The sequence below is a fragment of the Tamandua tetradactyla genome, chromosome 16 (genome assembly GCF_023851605.1).
Source record: "Tamandua tetradactyla isolate mTamTet1 chromosome 16, mTamTet1.pri, whole genome shotgun sequence".
Classification (NCBI taxonomy): domain Eukaryota; kingdom Metazoa; phylum Chordata; class Mammalia; order Pilosa; family Myrmecophagidae; genus Tamandua; species Tamandua tetradactyla.
This window is the reverse complement of record NC_135342.1, coordinates 20,059,442-20,082,801: the sequence shown is the minus strand read 5'-3', so window position 1 is coordinate 20,082,801 and position 23,360 is coordinate 20,059,442. Positions and strand designations below refer to the sequence as shown.

The following is a 23,360-nucleotide window of genomic DNA, read 5'->3' as shown; positions in this document are numbered from 1 at the left end:
GTTATTTCTTTTCTTTTGATTGCTTTGGGGTTTGTTTGCTGTTCTTTGTCTAGTTCTTCCAAGTGAACAGTTAATTCCATGATTTTTGTACTTTTTGGATATAGGCATTTAGGGTAATAAATTTCCCTCTTAGCACTGCCTTTGCTGCATCCCATAAATTTTGGTGTGTTGTCTTTTCAGTTTCATTAGCCTGTAGATATTTACTGATTCCTCTTCTAACTTCTTCTTTGACCCACTGGTTGTTTAAGAATGTGTTGTTGAGTCTCCACATTTTTGTGAATTTACTGGCCTTCTGTGTATTACTGATTTCCAACTTCATTCCTTTATGATCTGAGAAAGTGTTTTGATGACTTCAGTCTTTTAGCATTTATTTCAACTTGCTTTGTGACCCAGCACATGATCTATCCTTGAGAATGATCCATGAGCATTTGAGAAAAAGGTGTAACCTGTTGTTCTGGGGTGTAATGGTCTATAAATGTCTGTTAAGTCTCATCCATTTATTGTATTATTCAAATTCTTTGTTTCTTTATTGATCCTTTATCTAGATATTCTGTTCATTGATGAGACTGGGGAATTGAAGTCTCCAATTATTATGGTAGATGTGTCTAATTCTCTCTTCAGTGCTTCCCTCATGTATTTTGGAGCACTCTGGCTCCAACATTTACTTTGGCATAAATATTTATGATTGCTATGTCTTCTTGTTGAAGTATTCCTTTTATTAATACATAGTGTCATTCTTTGTCTCTTTTAATTGTTTTACATTTGAAGTCTTATTTGTTGGATATTAATATAGCTACTTCTCTTTTTTTAGTTTCTTTTTTAAAAAATTTTTTTAATTTTAAAATAAAAAAAATATGACAGGAAAGAAACACAAACATTCTTAACATATCATTCCATTCTACATATATAATCAGTAATTCATATCATCACATAGTTTCATATTCATCATCATGATCATGTCTTAGAACATTTGCATCAATTCAGAAAAAGAAATAAAACAAAAACAGAAAAAAATTTTACATACCATACCCCTTACCCCTCCTTTTCATTGATCACTAGCATTTCAAACTAAATTTATTTTAACATTTGTTCCCCCTATTATTTATTTTTGTTCCATTATGTTCTACTTGTCTGTTGACAAGGTAGATAAGAGGAGTATCAGCCAGGTTTTCACAATCACACAGTCACATTGTGAAAGCTTTATCATTATACAATCATTATCAAGAAACATGGCTACTGGAACACAGCTCTACATTTTCAGGCAGTTCCCTCCAGCCTCTCCATTATATCTTGAATAACAAGGTGATATCTACTTAATGCATAAGAAAAACTTCCAGGATAACCTCTCCACTCTATTTGGAATCTGTCAGCCATTGACACTTTGTCTCATTTCACTCTTCCCCCTTTTGGTCGAGAAGGTTTTCTCAGTCCCTTGATGCTGAGTCTCAGTTCATTCTAGGATTTCTGTCTTACGTTGCGAGGAAGGTCCACACCTCTGGGAATCATGTCCCAGGTAGACAGGGGAGGATGGTGAGTTTGCTTGTTCTGTTGGCTGGAGAGAGACGCCACATCTGAGCAACAAAAGACATTCTCTTGGGGGTGACTGTTAGGTCTAATTTTAAGTAGGCTTGAGCTATCCTTTGTGGGGTTAAGTTCCATGTGAACAAACCCCAAGACTGGGGGCTCAGCCTATAGCTTTGTTTGTCCACACTGCTTGTGAGAATATCAAGAATTCAACTTGGAGAGGTTGAATTTTCCTGTGTTCTCACCATTCCCCGAAGGGGACTTTGCAAATACTTTTCCACTCACTGATCAAATCACTCTAGGATTGATAGGGGCATCACTCTGTACAAACCAACAAAATCTCAATTCCTACCCAAGATTCCATATACTTATCGTGTTCAGTTAAGCTATCTATATAAGTTATATTAGGAAATGCACTAGTGAAAATATAAATTTTGCAAAAAATAAACATTTTTTGCTTTAACCTTACACATAAGTTGAAATTTTAAAATACTAATTACCATCTATTTTCAGCACCCTGCAGTAATGACACTCCTTTGTTCTTCCTCTTGCAAAATCATTTTTAAAATTTGTATACTTAGTCACTACCATTATACCCTCTAGACAGTCCTAGATTATACCATCTCAATTTTTATCGTCTATCTTTCTTTCTAATTTCATTTGTGCCCCCAGCCCTCCTCCCTCTATCATTCTCACACTCAGCTTCATTCAGTGTTCTAACATAATTGTATTACAGTTAGGTTGTACTGTGCTGTCTGTTTCTGAGTTTCTTTTTTTTTTTTAATTTTTAAATTAATTTTAAATTAAAAAAATGCAACAAAGAAACACAAACATTCCTAACATATAATCATTCCGTTCTACATATATAATCAGTAATTCACAATATCATCCCATAGTTGCATATTCATCATCCTGATCATTTCTTAGAACATTTGTATCAATTCAGAAAAAGAAATGGAAAAACAACAGAAAAATAAAACGAAAACAGAAAAAAAATGCATACATACTGTACCCCTTACCCTTCCATTTCATTGATCACTACCATTTCAAACTAAATTTATTTTAACATTTGTCCCCCCGTTATTTATTTTTATTCCATATGTTCTACTCGTCTGTTGACAAGGTAGATAAAAGGAGCATCACATGCAAGGTTTTCACAATCACACAGTCACATTCTGAAAGCTGTATCATTATACAATCATCATCAAGAGACATGGCTACTGGAACACAGCTCTACATTTTCAGGCAGTTCCCTCCAGCCTCTCCATTATATCTTGAATAACACGGTGATAAGTACTTAATGTGTTAAAATAACCTCCAGGATAACTTCTTGACTCTGTTTGGAATCTCTCAGACATTGATACTTTGTCTCATTTCAGTCTTCCCCCTTTTGGTCAAGAAGGTTTTCTCAATCCCTTGATGCTGAGTCTCAGCTCATTCTAGAATTTCTGTCCCATGTTGCCAGGAAGGTCCACACCTCTGGGAGTCATGTCCCGCATAGACAGGGGGAGGGTGGTGAGTTTGCTCATTGTGTTGGCTGGAGAGAGAGGCCACATCTGAGCAACAAAAGAGGTTCTCTTGGGGGTGACTCTTAGGCCTAATTTTAAGTAGGCTTGACCTATCCTTTGTGGGGTTAAGTTTCATATGAACAAACTCCAAGACTGGGGGCTCAGCCTATAGCTTTGTTTGTCCACACTGCTTGTGAGAATATCATGAATTCATCTTACGGAGGTTGAATTTCCCATGTTCTCACCATTCCCCGAAGGGGACTTTGCAAATACTTTTTCATTCACTGATCAAATCACTCTGCGATTGATAGGGGCATCACTCTGGATAAACCAACAAAATCTTATGTCCTACACAAGTTTCCATGTACTTATGGTCTTCAATTAAGCTATTTACATAAATTATATCAGGAAATGCACAGTCAAAATATGAAATTTGTACCAAATAAACTTTTTTTTGCTTTAGCCTCACACATAAGTTGAAATTTTAAAATATTGATTACCATCTATGTTCAGCACCCTGCAGTAATGGCATTCCTTTGTTCTTCCTCATGCAAAAACATTTTTAAAATTGTGCATTTAGTCACTATCATTATACACTCTAGGCATTCCTAGATAATAATAATACCATGTCAGTCTTTATCGTCTTTCTTTCTGATTTCATTTGTGCCCCATCCCTTCTCCCTCTATCATTCTCACATTCGGCTTCATTCAGTGTTTTAATATAATTGTATTACAGTTGGGTAGTTTTGTGCTGTCCATTTCTGATTATTTATATTCAATCTTGTTGTACAGTCTGTATCCCTTCAGCCCCAATTACCTAATATCTTACCCTATTTCTACCTCCTGATGGTCTTTGTTACCAATGAAATATTCCAAATTTATTCAGTAATGTCAGTTCATATCAGCAAGACCATACAGTATTTGTCCTTTTGTTTCTGGCTAATCTCACTCAACATAATGTCCTTAAGGTGCATCCATGTTGTTACATACTTCATAACTTTATTCTGTCTTACAGCTGCATAATATTCCATCATATGTATATACCACAGTTTAGCTACTCTCTGTTGATGGACATTTTGGCTGTTTACATCACTTTGCAATTGTAAATAATGCTGCTATAAATATTGGTGTGCAAATGTCCATTTGTGTCCTTGCCATCATGTCCTTTGAGTAGTTACCTAGTAATGGTATTGCTGGCTCGTATGGTAGTTCTATATCTAGCTTTTTGAGGAACCACCAAACTGCCTCCCACATTGGTTATGCCATTTGACTTTCCCAGCAACAGTGGAAAAGTGTGCTTCTTTCTCCACATCCTCTCCAGCACTTGTCATTTTCTGTTTTATTCATAATGACCATTCTGGTGGGTGTGAGATGATACGTCATTGTGGTTTTGATTTTCATTTCTCTAATGACCATGGAAGTTGAGCATCTCTTCATGTGCCTTTTGGCCATTTGTATTTCCTCTTCTGAGAAGTGTCTGTTCAAGTTCTTCTCCCATTTTGAATTGGATTGGCTGTCTTTATGTTGTTGAGTTGAACAATATAAATTCTGAATACTAGACTTTTATCTGATATGTCGCTTCCAACTATTTTCTCCCATTATGTAGGCTGTCTTTTTACTTTCTTGATGAAGTTCTTTGATGTGCAAAAGTGTTTAATTTTTAGGAGTTCCCATTTATTTATTACTTTATTTAGTGCTCTTGCTTTGGGTGTAAGGTCTAGAAAACGACCTCCAAGTATAAGATTTATAAGATATTTCCCTAGATTTTCTTCTAACAATTTTATGATCTTAGATCTAATGCTTAGGTCTTTGATCCATTTTGAGTTAACTTTTGTATAGGGTGTGAAATGTGGGTCCTCTTTCATTCTTTTGCATATGGATATCCAGTTCTCTAGGCACCATTTATTGAAGAGACTGTTCTGTCCCGGGTAAGTTGGCTTGACTGCCTTATCGAAGATCAATTGTCCATACATGAGAGGGTCTATATTCGAACACTATTCAATTCCATTGGTCAGTATATCTATCTTTATACCAGTACCGTGCTGTTTTGATCACTGTAGCTTCATAATACGCCTTAAAGTCAGGTAGCGTGAGACCTCTGGCTTCATTTTTTTTCCTCAGGATGGTTTTAGCTATTTGGGGCACCCTGCCCTTCCAGATAAATTTGGTTATTGGTTTTTGTATTTATGAAAAGTAAGTTGTTGGGATTTTAATTGGTATTGCATTGAATCTGCAAATCAGTTTAGGTAGAATTGTCATCTTAACTGTATTTAATCTGTCAATCCATGAACATGGTGTACCCTTCGATCTATTTAGGTCTTCTGTAATTTCTTTTAACAATTTCTTGTGGTTTTCTTTGTATAGGTCTTTTGTCTCTTTAGTTAAATTTATTCCTAAATATTTTGTTCTCTTGGTTGCAATTGTAAATGGAATTCTTTTCTTGATTTCCCCCTCAGGTTGTTCATTACTAGTGTATAGAAACACTACAGATTTTTGAGTGTTGATCTTGTAACCTGCCACTTTGCTGTACTCATTTATTAGCTATAGTAGTTTTGCTGTGGATTTTTCGGGGTTTTTGACATATAGTATATCATCTGCAAACAGTGAGAGTTTTACTTCTTCCTTTCCAATTTTGATGCCTTGTATTTCTTTTTCTTGTCTAATTGCTCTGGCTAGACCTTCTGACACAATGTTGAAGAACAATAGTGACAGTGAACATCCTTATCTTGTTCTTGATCTTAGAGGGAAAGTTTTCAGTTTTTCCCCATTGAGAATATTAGATGTGGGTTTTTCATATATTCCCTTTATCATTTTGAGGAAGTTCCCTTCTATTCCTATCCTTTAAAGTATTTTCAACAGGAAATGTTGGAGAAGCCATAAAATATCGCTAACATGGCTGCCGTGGCTGATGCAAGGCAACACAAAATGGGTGACCTGAAATCTGCCCTCTGCCCTAGAAACAACGGTGACCAATCCCAGAAATCTGCCCTCCAGCCTAGCAACAACAGTGACCAATCCCAGCCTGACACGTGTCCCTGCATGCTCCCAGCCTATATAAGCCTGTGCACTTCCTCAATAAAGCGAACTCCTTCCACTCTCCCTTGAGGGTTGTCTCCTGAGTCGTGTGCTGTGTGCTCTGTGTCTGTGTGACTGACTCAGTATGACCACTTACCCCCAGCCATCAGCTAACCAGCCATCAGCTACCCAACAAGGAAAGGATGTTGAAGTTTGTCAGATGCCTTTTCTGCATCAATCAAGATGATCATGTGGTTTTTCTGCTTTGATTTGTTCATATGGTGTATTACATTAATTGATTTTCTCATGTTGAACCATCCTTGCATACCTGGGATGAATCCTACTTGGTCATGAGGTATAATTCTTTCAGTGTGTTGCTGGATTCGATTTGCCAGAATTTTGTTGGGGATTTTTGCATCTATATTCATTAGAGAGATTGTTCTGTAGTTTTCTTTTTTTGTAATATCTTTGTTTGGCTTTGGTATGAGGGTAATATTTTGGCTTTGTATAATGAGCTACGTAGCTTTCTCTCCTCTTCAATTTTTTTGAACAGTTTGAGCAGGAGTGGTGCTAATAATTTCTGGAATGTTTGGTAGAATTCACATGTGAAGCCATCTGGTCCTGGTCTTTTCTTTTTGGGGAGCTTCTTAATGACTGATTCAATTTCTTTACTTGTGATTCGTTTGTTGAGTTAATCTATTTCTTCTCTAGGGAAAGGTGGTTTTTCATGCCTTTGTAGAAAGTTGTCCATTTCATCTACATTGTTGTATTTATTAGCATAAAGTTGTTCATAGTATCCTGTCATTTCTTCCTTTATTTCTATGGGGTCAGTGGTTATGTCTCCTTTTCCATTTCTGATCTTATTTATTTGCATCCTCTCTCTTCTTCTTTTTGTTAATCTTGCTAAGGGTCCATCAATCTTATTGATTTTCTCATAATACCAGTTTCTGGTTTTATTGATTTTCTCAATTGTTTTCATGTTCTCAATTTCATTTCTTTCTGCTATAATCTTCATTATTTCTTTCCTTTTACTTGCTTTGGCATTAGTTTACTGTTCTTTCTCTAGTTCTTCCAAGTGAACAGTTAATTCCTTAATTTTTGCTCTTTCTTCTTTTTTGATGTAGGCATTTAGGGCAGTAAATTTCCCACTTAGCACTGCCTTTGCTGCGTCCCATAAGTTTTGGTATGTTGTGTTTTCATTTTCATTTGCCTTGAGATATTTACTGATTTCTCTTGTAATTTCTTCCTTGACCCACTGGTTGTTTAAGGGTGTGTTGTTGACCCTCCAGATATTTGTGAATTTTCTGGCACTCTGCCTATTATTGATTTCCAATTTCGTTCCTTTTTGATATGAGAATGTGTTTTGTATGATTTCAATCTTTTTCAATTTGTTGGGACTTGCTTTGTGACCCAGCATGTGGTCTATCCTTGAGAATCATCCATGAGCGCTTGAGAAAAAGGTGTATCCTTTTGTTGTGGGGTGTAATGTTCTATAAACGTCTGTTGAGTCTAGCTCATTTATTGTATTATTCAAATTCTATGTTTCTTTATTGATCCCTGTCTAGATGTTCTGTCCATTGATGAGAGTGGTGAATTGAAGTCTCCAACTATTATGGTAGATGTGTCTATTTCTCTTTTCAGTGTTTGCTGCATGTATTTTGTAGCATTCTGGTTCGGTGCATAAATATTTGTGATCATTATGTCTTCGTGCTGAATTGTTCCTTTTATTAATACATAGTATACTTCTTTGTCTCTTTTAACTGTTTTACATTTGATGTCTAATTTGTTGGATATTAGTATAGGTACTCCTGCTCTTTTCTGGTTGTTGTTCGTATGAAATATTTTTTCACAACCTTTCACTTTCAACCTATGTTTATCGTAGGGTCTAAAATGTATCTCCTGTAGACAGCATATAGATCTGTACTGTTTTTTTTTTTTTTTTCCGCATTCATTTATTATTATTGCTTGGGCAGGTACTGGGAACCGAACACAGGTCTCCGGTATGGCAGGTGAGAACTCTGCCAGTGAGCCACCGTGGTCTGCCCTCTGTACTGTTTTTTTTTTTTTTTATTAATTAACGGGAAAAAAGAAATTAACCCAACATTTAGAAATCATACCATTCTACATATGCAATCAGTAATTCTTTTTTTTATTAATTAAAAAAAATTAACAAGACATTTAGAAATCATTCCATTCTACATGTACAATCAGTAATTCTTAATATCACATAGTTGCATATTCATCCTTTCTTAGTACATTTGCATCGATTTAGAAAAAGAAATAAAAAGACAACAGAATAAGAATTAAAACGATAATAGAGAGAAAAAAAAACCTATACCTCACATGCAGCTTCATTCAATGTTTTAACATAATTGCATTACAATTAGGTAGTATTGTGCTGTCCATTTCTGAGTTTTTATATCCAGTCCTGTTGCACAGTCTGTATCCCTTCAGCTCCAATTACCCCTTCTCTCTCTTTTTTTTTTTAATTAACGGAAAAAAAGAAATTAACCCAACATTTAGAAATCATACCATTCTACATATGCAATCAGTAATTCTTAACATCATCATATAGATGCATGATCATCGTTTCTTAGTACATTTGCATCGGTTTAGAAGAACTAGCAACACAACAGAAAAAAATATAGAATGTTAATATAGAGAAAAGAAATAAAAGTAATAATAATAGTAAAAAACAAACAAACAAACAAAAAACCTATAGCTCAGATGCAGCTTCATTCAGTGTTTTAACATGATTACTTCTGTACTGGTTTTTAATCCATTCTGCCAGTCTGCATCTTTTGATTGGGGAGTTTAACCTATTAACATTTAGTATTATTACTGTAGGGGTAGTGCTTCCATCATTTTGCCTTTTGGATTTTATATGTCATATCTAATTTTTCTTCTTTTTACCTTTACTGATCATCTTAATTTCTACACTGCTCTCCACACATCTCTATCCTCTCTTTTTCTGCCTGTCTCTAGTGCTCCCTTTAGTATTTCTTGCAGAGCTCGTGTCTTGGTCACAAAATCTCTGTCATTTTTTGCCTGAAAATGTTTTAATTTCCCCCTGATTTTTGAAGGTAATTTTGCTGTATATAGAATTCTTGGTTGGCAGGTCTTCTCTTTTAGTATCTTAAATATGTCATCCCACCATCTTCTTGCCTCATGTTTTCTGCTGAGAAATCTACACATAGTCTTATTGGGCTCTTGCTGCTTTGAAAATTCTCTCTTTCTCTTTAACATCTGACATTCTGATTAGAAAGTGACTTGGAGTACATCTGTTTGGATCTATTATATCTGGGGTATATTGCACTACTTGGATCTGTAATTTTAAGTCTCTCGTAAGAGTTGGGAAATTTTCAATGATAATTTCCTCCATGTTTTTCTCCTCCTTTTCCTTTCTCTTCTCCTTCTGGGACACCCACAGCACATATTTGTGTGTTTCATGTTGTCATTCAGTTCTCTGAGTCTCTGTTCATATTTTCCCATTTATTCCCTATGTTTAATTTGCTTTTCGGATTTCGATGTCACATCCTCCAGTTCACCAATCCTGTCTTCTTCCTCTTTGTGTTAGTTAGATTCGGTTGTCAACTTGGCCAGGTGAGCATACCTAGTTCTGTTGCTGCAGAGATATCCAATGGTACGTGAACCTCATTTGTTGCTAATTACATCTCCAGTCAGCTAGGAGGCATGTCTGCTGCAATGAGTGATGTTTGACTTAATTGGCTGGTGCTTAAATGAGAGAGCGCAAGGTAGCACAGCCAAAGCAGCTCAGCATTCCTCATCTCACCACTTGCAGCTCAGCCCAGGCCTTTGGAGATGCAGAAAGAAGTCACCCCGGGGAAAGTTTGTTGGAACCCAGGGACCTGGAGAGAAGGCCAGCAGAGACCATCCTGTGCTTTCCCATATAAGAAAGAACCTCAGTGGAAAGTTTGCTGCCTTTCCTCTGAAGAACTTAACAAGATAAATCCCCTTTTATTAAAAGCCAATCTGTCTATGGTGTGTTGCATTCCAGCAGCTAGCAAACTAGAACACTCTTGAAACCTAGCATTGTAGTTTTCCATTGTTTTTTTCATCTCCTCCACTGTGCCTTTCGTTCCCATAAATTCTGTGATTTGTTTTTTCAGAATTTTGATTTTTTCTTTTTGCGATTTCCTTGCCTTCTTTACATCCTCCCTCAATTCATTGATTTGAGTTTTGATGAGGTTTTCCATGTCTGGTCGAACATTCTGAATTAATTGTTTCGACTCCTGTATCTCATTTCAGTTGTTGGTTTGTTCCTTTGACTGGGCCATATCTTCAATTTCCTAGTATGATTTGTTATTTTTTGCTGGCATCTAGGCCTTTAATTTCCTTAAGTAGTTTATTCTAGAGATTGTTTTCACTTTTTTTTTCACCTAGATTTTTCTTTCTGGATGAGTTTGTTTCGTATCTGTTCTTTGACATTCAGTTCAGCTAATTCTAGATTTCTAGCTTAGGTTTTGTTTGACAGATCATCTTTCAGTTCATGTTTTCTTGTTTCTTGCCCTGCCTGTATGGTGCCTTTTTCTTTTCCCCTTAGGAGGATCTACTTAGGTATTATAGACCCCAGTCAGATTTTCCCATACCAGAGTGGCCTCCTCAGGAGGAGAGTCACTTGCATCAGTTTTCCCTGAGAATGAAACCCAGAAGGTTGAAAGACTTTACTCTAAAGCCTCTAGAGTCTGTGTTTTTCCTATCCTGCCCAGTATGTAGTGCTTGTCTGCCTATGCATCCCAGCAGCATAAAGTACTTTTATACTTCAGCAGGCTCTCCCTGCTGGGATTGAGGTTTGAGATGGAGGAGATGTTGTAGGCTGGCTTTAATCGCTTCAGTTTTCCAGTCCCTAGGGTCTGAATTCACTGAGGGAGGGGGTTCCACCTGAACTGGGCCCCACCCCTCACCTGGGGAAAGCACAGCCACCAGATAAGCTCTCAGACAAGCTTAATTTGCTCTTCCCTGGGTCAGTTGGAGCCTGAGAAGCCTTGCAGTTGTATCCAAAGACCAGTCAAGCCATAGAAACAGAGTACAAAAAAAGAAAAGAAAAAAAATCTTCCTTTTCAGAACAGGACCCCATTCCTCAGTTTTGTTTGTCAAGAGCTGATGTTGATATGTTGCTCTGTGTATGTACAGGTTCCATGTCCCGCCTCCTTTTCTTCAGGGCCCGGACCCTTTCAAGTGTTTTGTGCCGTCTGATTAAAAAAAAACTGTTTTTTTTTTTTTTTTTTTTTTTTTTGTCTGTCCTGTTCCCTCTGCACTGGGGCAAAGCTCAACAATCTCCGCTTTTATTCAAGGTTCAGCTGAGCTGGGGACTTATTTTTACTAGTCAGAATTTGTTAATTAATTCTACAGATTTGAGCTTGGTTGCTTAGCTCCTGCTGCTAGTAAAGTCTCTTTTCTTTCCCCTCTGGGAACCAGCCTGTGAGGGAAGGGCACTGGCCTCCACAGCTTTGGGGACTCATGGTTTTGGGTGAGATTGCAGGTGGTCCAGCTTGTCCAGACTGGTGTACGCTGTTTCTGGTCACTGATGTGGCCCCAGCAGTTTTTCTGTACTGTTCCTGTGTATTCCTAGTTGGTCTGGAGGATGAACTAAATCTCACACCTCACTAAGCTGCCATCTTGGCTCCTCTCATCTGCATAATACAATTTTAATGTTGATTATAGACCCTAGCTTGCATTGATTGTAACTTTTCTCTGTATACCATTGCATTTTCAACACCTTGTGATATTAATTGCCCACACTTTTGATGTGATTGTAGAAAAGTCATGTGTGGAATAAAGAAGAGGAGGAACTTGGCTCAGGTTCTCTAGAATCCTGAATCCCTTCTCAAACATCTTCCATCTTCTCAGTGCTGACTTTTTCCAGTGGATGATGGTGTAAAATTGATGAGTTGGGTATTTGGCATTCTAGGAGGTGGTGACACTCAAGGATGTAGCTGTGGTCTTCACCAAGGAAGAACTGGGACTCCTGGATGCCACCCAGAGAAAATTGTACCAAGATGTGATGGTCGAGAACTTTAGGAACCTGCTCTCTGTAGGTGAGAAGTAGAGTCCTTTGTCACTAAATTTTGGGCCCCTGGAGTGTCTTTTCATCCTCGGGTGTTTAAGACTTTGGAATTCTTGAAATGTTTCTTTGACCAGGAGATCTGAGTTCCTTCTTTCCTGTGGAACCCTTTAGCTAGACCTGATCTTTTTTTTCAAATTACAGTTGTGACATGTCATTCTTGATTTTGATTTGATAGAAGAGAAATATCATAACTCCTTCTCAAGAACTGCAGTTTATGCAACAAAAATTGTGAATAAATGCAGGGAAGAAGATGTGATAAAAGTAGATAATGGTTAGAATCAGGTCCCTTGATCACTTGTTGCAGTGATTTACATTAATGGATTTGTGTGCTGGATCACAGCATCAGATATATTTGTTACAATAGATCCCCATTAGAAATTTGAAAATTCTCCTTAGAGCTCATATTTAGTTTCCTGGGGCTGCCCTAACAAATAATCCCAGTCTAGGTGGGTTAACACCACAGAAATACATTCTTTCATAATTTGTGGAGGCCAGAATTCCAAAATCAATATGTAAGTAGGGTCACACTCCCTCGAGAGGCTTTAGAGAGGAATCCTTCCTTTCCTCTTTCAGCTTCTGGAGTGTGGCAGCATCACTCCAGTCTCTGCCCCCACTTTCACATGGCCGTTTCCTCCCTGTGTCTTTTTTTTTTTTTCCACTCCCTCTGCCTGTCTGTCTCCTAAGGTCACTGGTCATTGGATTTAGGGCCCTGTCTCATCCAGGGTGATCTCTTTTCAAGGTCTCAATTACATTTACAGAGAGCCTTTTTCAAACTACAGTCACACTTGCAGGTTATAGGTGAAAACTCCCTTTGGGGGACCTTCATTCAGCCACTACAGAGCCCATGAAAATTACAGAATTGAAACTAAAATTTTAATAATTTATACCTTTGATGTATTTCCTTTTGTCAGGCTATCAACCCTTCACTCCAGATATAATATTACCTTTGTGGAGAGAAAAGAAACTTTTGATGATGAAATCAAAAATTCAAGATGAACATTTAGGTGAGAACCATGGAGCCACATCCTTGCAATTAACAACTCTGGGTTCTTTGCTTCTCACCACCTCCTGGTACCCAAGCCCCCATCTTTCACTACTCTGCTTTGATTAAAATAGCTTTCTTACTGCTGCCCTACTTCCTCATTTGCCTTCTTACATTCCATTCTCTACCCAGTAGCCAGAGGAATCCTTTAAAATGTAGGTCAGATGGTATCATTCCTTTGCTCAAAACTGTTCCATGGCTTTCTGTTTCACTCGGCAATATCCAAAATCCTTATAGTGGCTTTCAAGGACCCTACATGACCCAGCCACTCACTAACACTGTAATTTCATTTCCTATCCTTTGCTCCTCGTGCAGTCCCTTCCAGCCATGTGGAATAGCTTTCTGCTGAGAAGACTGAGGGATAATGCCCTTGAGCCTCCCTATTTGATCTAAAGGATCTGGGAGGCACACACTGCTGGAGTTTAGATACAGGTCAGGCCTTGTATCTGATGGAAGAGTATTCTGAGGTACTGAATTTGATCTTTCTGAGGTCTTAAGAGAAATTTATTTTTAGATCATGTGTTCCTGAGAATGCCCTGGGTTTAATCTTCACTCAGAAGCTATTTCTTAATTGTAACACCATTTGCAATCAGAATATTAGGCTCAGCGTATTTAAAACCAACCATTATTGAGTCTTCTTTGTTCAACAGCCCTTCCTTTAGCTAATATTTCTCTTCTCCTACTTTATTATAAGCAAGAAGAAGAAACCAGGTAGCACCTTCAACACTGTCTTAATAGAGCATCTGGTTTATTAAGTTCCACATCTGCAGTTATGTGGAACACATTAAGTTATGTGTTCCACATAACTGCAGGCAGCAGTGTCAGTAAATTTTCTGCCTCTGCATAACAAAAACACCTCCTTCCAGTTTCCATTAATGTTTCCTCTCTTTCCTTTAAACCTTCCCTGCAGCTCCCTCAAATGGCAGACTTGTACAAAAAGTCTAAAGGCACTTAACTAATACTCTCCTAAAAGGCTCTCCAGCTTCCACCTGCTGCCTGGTTCCAAAGCTACTCCCATAATTTTAGTCTTTTGCTTTGAAGCCACCACAAGTCCTAAGTCTGTATTAGTTACCTATTGCTATATAGCACTTTATGAATAGGAGTCTAGTGACTACTTCTTTGTTTCCATATGCCTGGAAAACCAGAGATAAAGTCCAGCTGGACTTTCCAATGGTTGAATGTGGTCTCCCAATGTGGTCTACACGTGAAGTGTTTTTTTCCTTGAGTGATCACTTGTGCTCATTATCATCTCTAAATTCTCCTTATCTTTGCAGGACACTGGAATCAAAGTGAGGTAGAGGCTTTTCAAGAATTAGCATTAAGATACATTTTATATGAAGATCTTACATACTGGCAGATGTGGGAACAACTTACAAGTAAATTAACCAGAAAGCAAGATGCAATAATAAATCCTCAAAGCAGGAGGTCCGAGTTGATAAAACAAAGTGATTCACCCTGTCAGATGTGGGTAGGGAAACCTATTCAGGTTTCTGAAGATGAAAATTATGTAATGAAACTTCAAGGGGAGAGTTCCAGTAGGCATCAAACCGAAGAGTACTCAAATAGGACCATCTGGGACTTTGGGAGGAACATGTATGTGAAAGAGTCACAGAACTACCACATGGCTGCAAGGAATAAACTGTGTAGATGTGATCAGTGTGTTATAAGAAACATCTCTCATCACTATGAAGGACATGGGATACCCAGAAAAGAGAAAACATTTAGTCATAATAATTGTGGAAAAGACTTGAAATCACCCCAGCTTAGTGTAATCCAGTCAGAAGAGCAATCTTTTGATGATAATGAGAAAGTCAACAGCATTGACTCTAGTCTTGAACTTCATCAGCAGTTACACTTAGGAGAGAAGCCTTATGTATGTATTGAGTGTGGAAAGGGCATTGATTATACCTCAGTGATTCCCATTCAAGAGAATGTTTATATGGGAGAGAAATACCATAATGGTATGTGTGGTGATGGCCTCAGTCAGAGTTCACATCTGCAAACTCACCAGAAAGTCAACACAGGAGAGAAACCCTATCAATGTCAGGTATGTGGTAAGAACTTCAATCAGAACTCCTTCTATACCACATGTGAACTTATGCATACAGGAGAGAAGTGGTATAATTATGACATGTGTTGTTGCTTAGATCTTAACATTCACTGTGTAGACAACACTGGAGAGAAATCCTATAACTGTGATGTGTATGATAAACGTTTCAGTCAGATGACACATGCTCATCAGGGAACCAACAAGGAAAAGAATACATACAAAAGAGCGGCATGTGATAGTGTATTTAATCTGAATTCTGGTCTTTATCAGAGAGTACGCACTGGAGAGAAACCGTATCAATGTAAGTTGTGTAGTAAGGACTTCAGTAGAGCAGTAACACTTCAAGCCCATCAGAGAATACACACAGGACAAGGACCGTACAAATGTGAGGTGTATGATAAGAACTTCGCCTATAACTACCATCTAGAAGTGCATCAGAGAGTCTATACAGGAGAGAAACCCTACAAATGTGATGTATGTGGTAAGGGCTTCAGGTGGAGGTCATATTTGCAAGCCCATCAGACTGTTCATACAGGAGAGAAACCCTACAAATGTGATGCATGTGGTAAGGGCTTCACAAGGAGTTCAGGTCTTCAAGCCCATCGAAAGGTCCATAAGGGAGAAAAACGCTACAAATGTGATACATGTGGTAAGGACTTCAGGTGGAGTTCAAATCTCCAAGCCCATAAGAGTGTCCATACAGGAGAGAAACCCTACAAATGTGAAGTATGTGGTAAGGGCTTCAACTGGAGTTCACATCTCCAAGCCCATCAGAGAGTCCACACAGGAGAGACACCCAGCCAATCTGATGCATTGGGTAAAGGGTTCAGGTGGAGATCACATCTTCAAGCCCATCAGAGTGTCCACTCGGGACAGACACCCTGCCAATCTGATGCATGGGGTAAGGGCTTCAGGTGGAGATCACATCTTCACACCCATCGGAGAGTCCATACGGGAGAGAAACCCTACAAATGTGATGCATGTGGTAAGGGCTACAGGTGGAGATCACATCTTCAAGTCCACCAGCGTGTCCATACAGGAGAGAAACCTTACAAGTGCAATGCATGTGGTAAAGGCTACACAAGGAATTCATGTCTTAAAGCCCACCAGAGAGTCCATACAGGAGAAAAACCCTACAGATGTGATGCATGTGGTAAGGGCTTCTACTGGGGTTCACATCTTCAAGCCCATCAGACTATCCATACAGGAAAGAAACCCTACAAATGTGATGCATGTGGTAAGGGCTTCAGTTGGAGTTCACATCTTCAAGTCCATCAACGTGTCCATACAGGGGAGAAACCTTTCAAATGCAATGTGTGCGATAAGGGCTTCACAAGGAGTTCATGTCTTAAAGCCCACCAGACAGTCCATACAGGAGAGAAACCTTACAAATGTGATACATGTGGTAAATGCTACAGACGGACTGGATATCTTCAAGCCCATCAGAGTGTCCATACAGGAGCGAAACCCTTCAAATGTGATGTATGTGGTAAGAGCTTCATCTGGAGTTCACAATTTCATGCCCATCAGATAGTCCATAGAGGAGAGAAACCCTACAAATGTGATGCATGTGGTAAGAGCTTTATCTGGAGTTCACAATTTCATGCCCATCAGATGGTCCATACAGGAGAGAAACCCTACAAATGCAATATATGTGATAAGGGCTTCACAAGGAGTTCGCGTCTTCATGCCCATCAGAGTGTCCATACAGGAGAAAAACCCTACAAGTGTGATGCATGTGGTAAGGGCTTTACAAGGAATTCACGTCTTCAAGCTCATCAAAGGGTCCATAAAGGAGAACAACCCTACAAATGTGATACGTGTGGTAAGGGCTTCAGGTGGAGTTCAGGTCTTCAGGTCCATCAGAGTGTCCATACAGGAGAGAAACCCTACAAGTGTGATGCATGTGGTAAGGGCTTTACAAGGAATTCACGTCTTCAAGCTCATCAAAGGGTCCATAAAGGAGAACAACCCTACAAATGTGATACGTGTGGTAAGGGCTTCAGGTGGAGTTCAGGTCTTCAGGTCCATCAGAGTGTCCATACAGGAGAGAAACCCTACAAGTGTGATGCATGTGGTAAGGGCTTTACAAGGAATTCACGTCTTCAAGCCCATCAAAGGGTCCATAAAGGAGAACAACCCTACAAATGTGATACATGTGGTAAGGGCTTCAGGTGGAATTCAGATCTTCAGGTCCATCAGAGTGTCCATACAGGAGAGAAACCCTACAAATGTGATTCATGTGGTGAGGGCTTCAACTGGAGTTCACATCTGCAAGCCCATCAGACACTCCATAAAGGAGAACCACCCCACCAATCTGATGCCTGGGGTAAGGGATTCACTTGGAGTTCACATCTTCAAGTCCACCAGAGAGTCCATACAGGAGAGAAACCCTACAAATGTGATGCATGTGGTAAGAGCTTCCGGTGGCGTTCACAACTTGAAGGCCATCAGCATGTCCATACAGGAGAAAAACCCTACAAATGCAATACATGCAGTAAGGGCTTCACAAGGAGTTCATGTCTTAAAGCCCACCAGATAGTCCATACAGGAAAGAAACCCTACAGATGTGATACATGTGGTAAGGGCTACAGGTGGAGTTCTCACCTTCAAGTCCATCAACGTGTCCATACAGGAGAGAAACCCTACAAATGCAATGTATGTGGCAAAGGTTTCACAAGGGGTTCATGTCTTAAAGTCCACCAGAGAGTCCATACAGGAGAGAGACCCTACAAATGTGAGGCATGTGGTAAAGACTTCAGCTGGATTTCACATCTTCAAACCCATCAGAGTGTCCATACAGGAGAGAAACGCTACAAATGTGATGTATGTGATAAAGGCTTCACAAGGAGTTCACGTCTTCGAGCCCATCAGAGTGTCCATACAGGAAAGAAACCTTACAAATGTGATACCTGTGGTAAGGGCTTCACCAGGAGTTCACGTCTTCAAGCCCATCAGACTGTCCATACAGGAAGAAACCTTACAAATGTGATACCTGTGGTAAGGGCTTCACCAGGAGTTCACGTCTTCAAGCCCATCAGAGTGTCCATACAGGAAGAAACCCTGCAAATGTGATGGATGTGGTAAGGGCTTCAGCTGGGATTCACATCTTCAAGCACATCAGTGTGTCCATACAGGAAAGAAGCCCTACAAATGTGGTACACGTGGTAAGGGGGTCAAGCAGGAATTCATGTCTTGAAGCCCATCAGTGTGTCCACAAAGGAGAGAAAACTACAAATGTGATAAGGGCTCAGATGGAGTTCATGTCTTAGCTGAGTGTCCATATTGGTAAGAAACCCTAAATGTGATGCATGCTGTAAGGGCTTTGGTAGGTTTTTGCGTCTTCAAGCCCATCTAAGTGTCTATACTGGTAAAAAACAAAACAAAACAAAAAAAACAACCTACAAATGTGATTGCATGTGTAAGGGTTTCAGTTGATTTTCACATCTTCAAGTCTTTCGGAAAGAGTGTCCATAAATGAAAGAAACCCTGCAAAATGTGTTGTATGTGATAGAGGCTTCAATTGGAGTTAACAGATCGAAGCCCATCAGAGTGTCCATATAGGAAAAAAATCCTACAGATGTGAAATCATGTAAGGCTTCAGTGGGAGTTCATATCTTTAAGCCCATCAGACTGTCCATAGAGGAGAGAAATCCTGCAAATGTGATGTATATGTTAAGGGCTTCATTTGGCCTTCATGGCTTCAAGCCTGTCAGAGGGTGTGTACAGGAGAGAAACCCTACAAATGTCACCCATGTGGCAAGTGCTTCAGCTGGAGTTCACATCTTAAAGATGATTGGAGTCCATACACGAGTGAAACCTTAAAAATGTGATGCATGTGGTAATAGCTTCTGTTGAATTGAACATCTTCCAGTCCATCATAGTGTCCATACAGGAAAGAAACCCTACAAAGTGATGCATGTGGTACGGGCCTCAGTTGGAGTTCACATCTTCAAGCCTTCAGAATGTCCATATAGGAGAGAAATCCTGTGAAAGTGATGCATGTAGTAAGGGCTTTGTAAATTCTCATATCTTTGAGCCCACCAGAGTGTCTACAGTGAAAAGAAACTTAAACTTGATGTGTGTGATAAGGGCTTTAGTCCGAGTTCACATCTTTAAGCCCATCAAAGTGTCCATGCAGGAAAGAAACCCTATGCATGTGATGCATGTGGTAAGGGTTCATTCAGCTGGAGTTCACATCTTCCAAGTCCATCAGTGTGTCCTTAGAGGAGAGAAACTTTACATATGTGATGCATGTAGTAAGGCTTCCGCTGGAGTTCATGGTCTTTAGGGCCATAAGAGTCCACACGGCAGAGAAACCCTGCAAATGTGGTTCATGTGGTAGGGGCTTGAGCTGGAGTTCACATCTGCAAGCCTATAAGAGTGTCCATACAGGAGAGAATCACTACAAATATGACACATGTGGTAAGGGCTTCAGCAGAGTTCACATGTTCAAATTCGTTAGATAAGGGTGATAAAACCGATTCATGTGATGATTGGTTAAAGGTATTGTCAGAACTTCTCTCATCCATCAGAAAATCCACAGAAAAGATTTTTGAAGTGTACAGCTTAAGAATTCAAGAATAAGCTGAGTTTTTCAGTTATGCATTCTTTTGAAGAAAACCTATGGTTATATGAATATGAGCTGTATTTCAAGCAGAGCCCTAATTGTCACAGTTATCAAGGTAACACATACCAGAAAAACTGAATAATAAGGGTTTCACAGTCAATAGAATCTACACAGGAGAAAGACCTTAGAAATGATAAATAAGGTCAAGATTTAAGCAAACATATAATGATGGACATGACAAAATCCATGTGCACTAGAATGTAAACTCCATGCCAACAGGAACTTTGTTTACTGCTCTGTTACTGTGAGCTCAAATGAGTCCTGAAAAATAGGTTCATTTTTATGATTGCTGTTTTAAAATCCTTGTCAGATAATTCTAACATCATGGCATCTGTAGATTGTTTTTTCTCATTTAAGTTATTGTTCAGGTTCTTGGAATGATGAGCAATTTTTTATTGTATCCTGGACAATTTGTGAATTCTGCTGTGAGATTTTAGCTCCCATTTAATCCTTTTTGCTGGCAGGAAGTCACCCTCAGTGTAGCATGCAGGCCCAGGTTGGGGTTCTTCTCCTAAGTGGGACCCACTGGAATTAGAAGAGGGAAAGAGGAGAGTTCCAGCCCTTTGCTTCTGGGTGGGAATTGAAGCTCTTTTCCCCGAAATCTGCTGACACTAGTGAAGGTGAGGTGGTAGGGGTTGTAGCAGGGGGCTGACTCGTGCCATCTTATTGCTGTTAAGTAGGAGTTCAGCTCCTCATTCAACCCTGATGACACCAACCTGGTGGAGGAATTGGAGTGCTAAGTCCGCTTTCTGCCTCATTACTGCAGTGGAAGAATGGGGGTTGGATGGGAGGAAATTCAGCTTTCTACTGCTTGCAGACATGGTTCCTGTAAAGGAAAGGCCAACTTACATGGCCTCCTTGTCACTAGTTGGGAGTGGAAATTCAGTGTCCTGTTTGGAGTCATTGAATCTAAGGCGGGGGTGGGGGTGGGGGTGGGGAATGGAAGGCTGATTTGCACTATGTTGCCACGTTGGGGTGGAGATTCAGCTCCACTGTATGCTGCTGACATTACAGGGAGTTGTAGGAGAGCTACACTTTTCCCATTGGTTTGGCTAGAGTAGATCAGTAAAGGTTTTATGTCCTACTAGGACACTCTTCCCAGTTCTTTTGCTTCAAGGAGTGAGACTTTTTTCTTTAGCTGTTGGTTCCCAGTTGCAGGCTTCTCTAGCACCTCACCTGGTATCTTCATGAGGTAAACTCATTGCCATGCCAGTCCTTAAGTCCCCATGTCCCTAGGCAGTCTGCCTTTGCATACTTTAGAGTCTTCTTACATTTATTTGTTGTATTATGACCAGGGTTTTATAGTTTTAAAAAGAAGGTATGGTCTGCTCCATGTTAGCTTGACCAATTTACTTATTTGAATCAGGATCCAAACAAGATGTACACATGACTTTTGGTTGTTATGTCTGTTAATGTTCTCCTAATCAAGAACAACTTTTTTATATCTTTTTTCTGACCATTAACTTTTTACAAAATCTATTACAGTCATATATTTTGCATAATTTCTCATACTTGGGATATGTCTTTTGGTTCTTTGTGGTGTCATTTAACTTTTTCCTTTACCTCAATAAATGGAAGTTATATATCTAGAGTTTTGATTTGATATTAGGCTTTTGACAAGAATTTCATAGGTACTGCTGTGTGCTGAAATGAGAATTTTAAGACTTTTCATTTGTAAGTGTTGAAGGTGTGTGTGTGTATATATATATAATCTTTTGTATCAAGATTATATATGAATACATCTCTGGGAAAACTCCATTTCATTCCATCACATTTCTCTTTCTTAAAATTCCTAAACTGAGGATTTACCTGCTCTCTTGGCTGAAAATTCCCCCCCTATAGACTGTGGGAGGAAAAATCAGTTTATGGAATCTTCACAAAAATTGGATTGGATGACCACTTATATTAGGCGCTATCTTACTGGCAAATTTGAAAATAAAGGACGAGTGAATTAAATGATTCATCTTGAGTTTCAAGATGTTTCTCTACTGTGACTGGACAGTAGGGCCTCTTCAGATTTTTCAAGTTACATGTGTAGGGATTATACCTAAATTAGAATAATGAAGTCATTTACAGGTTGGAGAGTCCAGATAGTGAAACCTGACTGAAATCTTTGATAAAAGCCTGTATGATTAAGACCAGAATTTTCAGAGATGTGAAATAATCCACATAGAAAATCAGTTAATATGCATGTGATTGGTAAAACTATCAATTAGACCCCATGATTTTGATGATTCCTAGAAACAAATTTTATAGCTGCAATGACTCAGATTTTGTGAAGTCAATATGCAAACAACGTTATAGTCCATATAAGGTAAACCCTATAAATGTAATGATTTGTGGATTAGGTTTAGTAATGATTCATATCATACCATACTCAGTTGACTGAGCTCAGTAGAGAAATATTTTAGAGATGTGACTTGGTGTGGAAAACACTCCAGAAAGAGTCTTTCATTGAGGGCTACCAACTTGAGTTTTTATTTTTCCAAACATCAGTTTATTCCCTCAGGGAGGGAAAAATGTAAATATAATGAGTGTGGTAAGGACTTGGAAGGAACTCATCTCTTCATAGTCATTGAATTCACACAGGAGAGAAGTCTTACAGATATAATGTGCATGATAGTGATTTAGTTTTAGGTCATTTTGTATTCATTCGGAAAAACAGGGAAGAAGTTTTATACAAAGGAGTGGGGAGGGATTTGGTCAGGGCTCCTATATTCACTAGGAGACACACTTGGGAACGAAACACTAAAATGCAATGAGAAGGGAAAGTGCTTCGGTTCAAGCTCTATTTGAAGTCCCTTTGAGTTAGCACTCAAGAGAGGTCTTTTGTGTGAATGAGAGTGGAAAAAACTTTATAGAGCCAATACCTTCACGTTCATTACATGTACGAAGAAGACAGTTTGTATAAATTTATATTTGTGGAGATTTTCACACCGTTGAGTTCTTTACACTCAGTTGTCAAAAAAGAGTTCTATAGATCCAATGACTAATAAGGGTGAAACACCGTGATTGTGATGAGTAGGAGAACTAAGGGCTTCATTTAGAGTTCAGATATTTATGTTCGTCTCAGAAGCCAGATGAAGGAGATGCCTCATAAGTGTAAAAAATATTAAAGACTTTGGTTAGGATATATATATATATATTATTAAATATATATATATATATAAAATTATTAAATTTGTATGTATATTATTAGTTATATATTCTAGTTAACAGTATATCCAGAATTATTTCAACATTTAATCAGTATAAAAAATTATTAATATATGTTACATTCTTTTGTTCATATATTTTTGCCAGATCTGTGTTTTTAGGCTTTTGACCATGCTGGAAGAAAGAATTCAAGGGCACAGCATGAGTAAATAAGCAGAAAATTTATTAAGTACTCATGCAGAGAAGGAATATATGGGCACTCTAGCAAAGAAGTGAGGGGCAAGACACCCTGGCACTGTGGGACAATATACTTTTATAGATTCTTGTTCCTTTTGTAATTTTTATTA

General features: G+C 38.8%; 1 protein-coding gene across 1 annotated transcript in view; it reads left to right on the top strand.

The window, feature by feature from the left end:
* The window catches only part of LOC143659042 (uncharacterized), a 42,664-nt gene extending 19,669 nt beyond the window's left edge, over window positions 1–22,995 (top strand). Inside the window, 5 exon segments of the mRNA XM_077131546.1 lie at window positions 11,980–12,106; window positions 13,047–13,139; window positions 14,452–18,198; window positions 18,201–18,278; window positions 18,281–22,995. Of these exon segments, the coding sequence (XP_076987661.1) occupies window positions 11,980–12,106; window positions 13,047–13,139; window positions 14,452–18,198; window positions 18,201–18,278; window positions 18,281–18,426 (4,191 nt within the window). The 3' untranslated portion in view covers window positions 18,427–22,995.
* The last annotated feature ends 365 nt before the right edge of the window (window positions 22,996–23,360 follow it).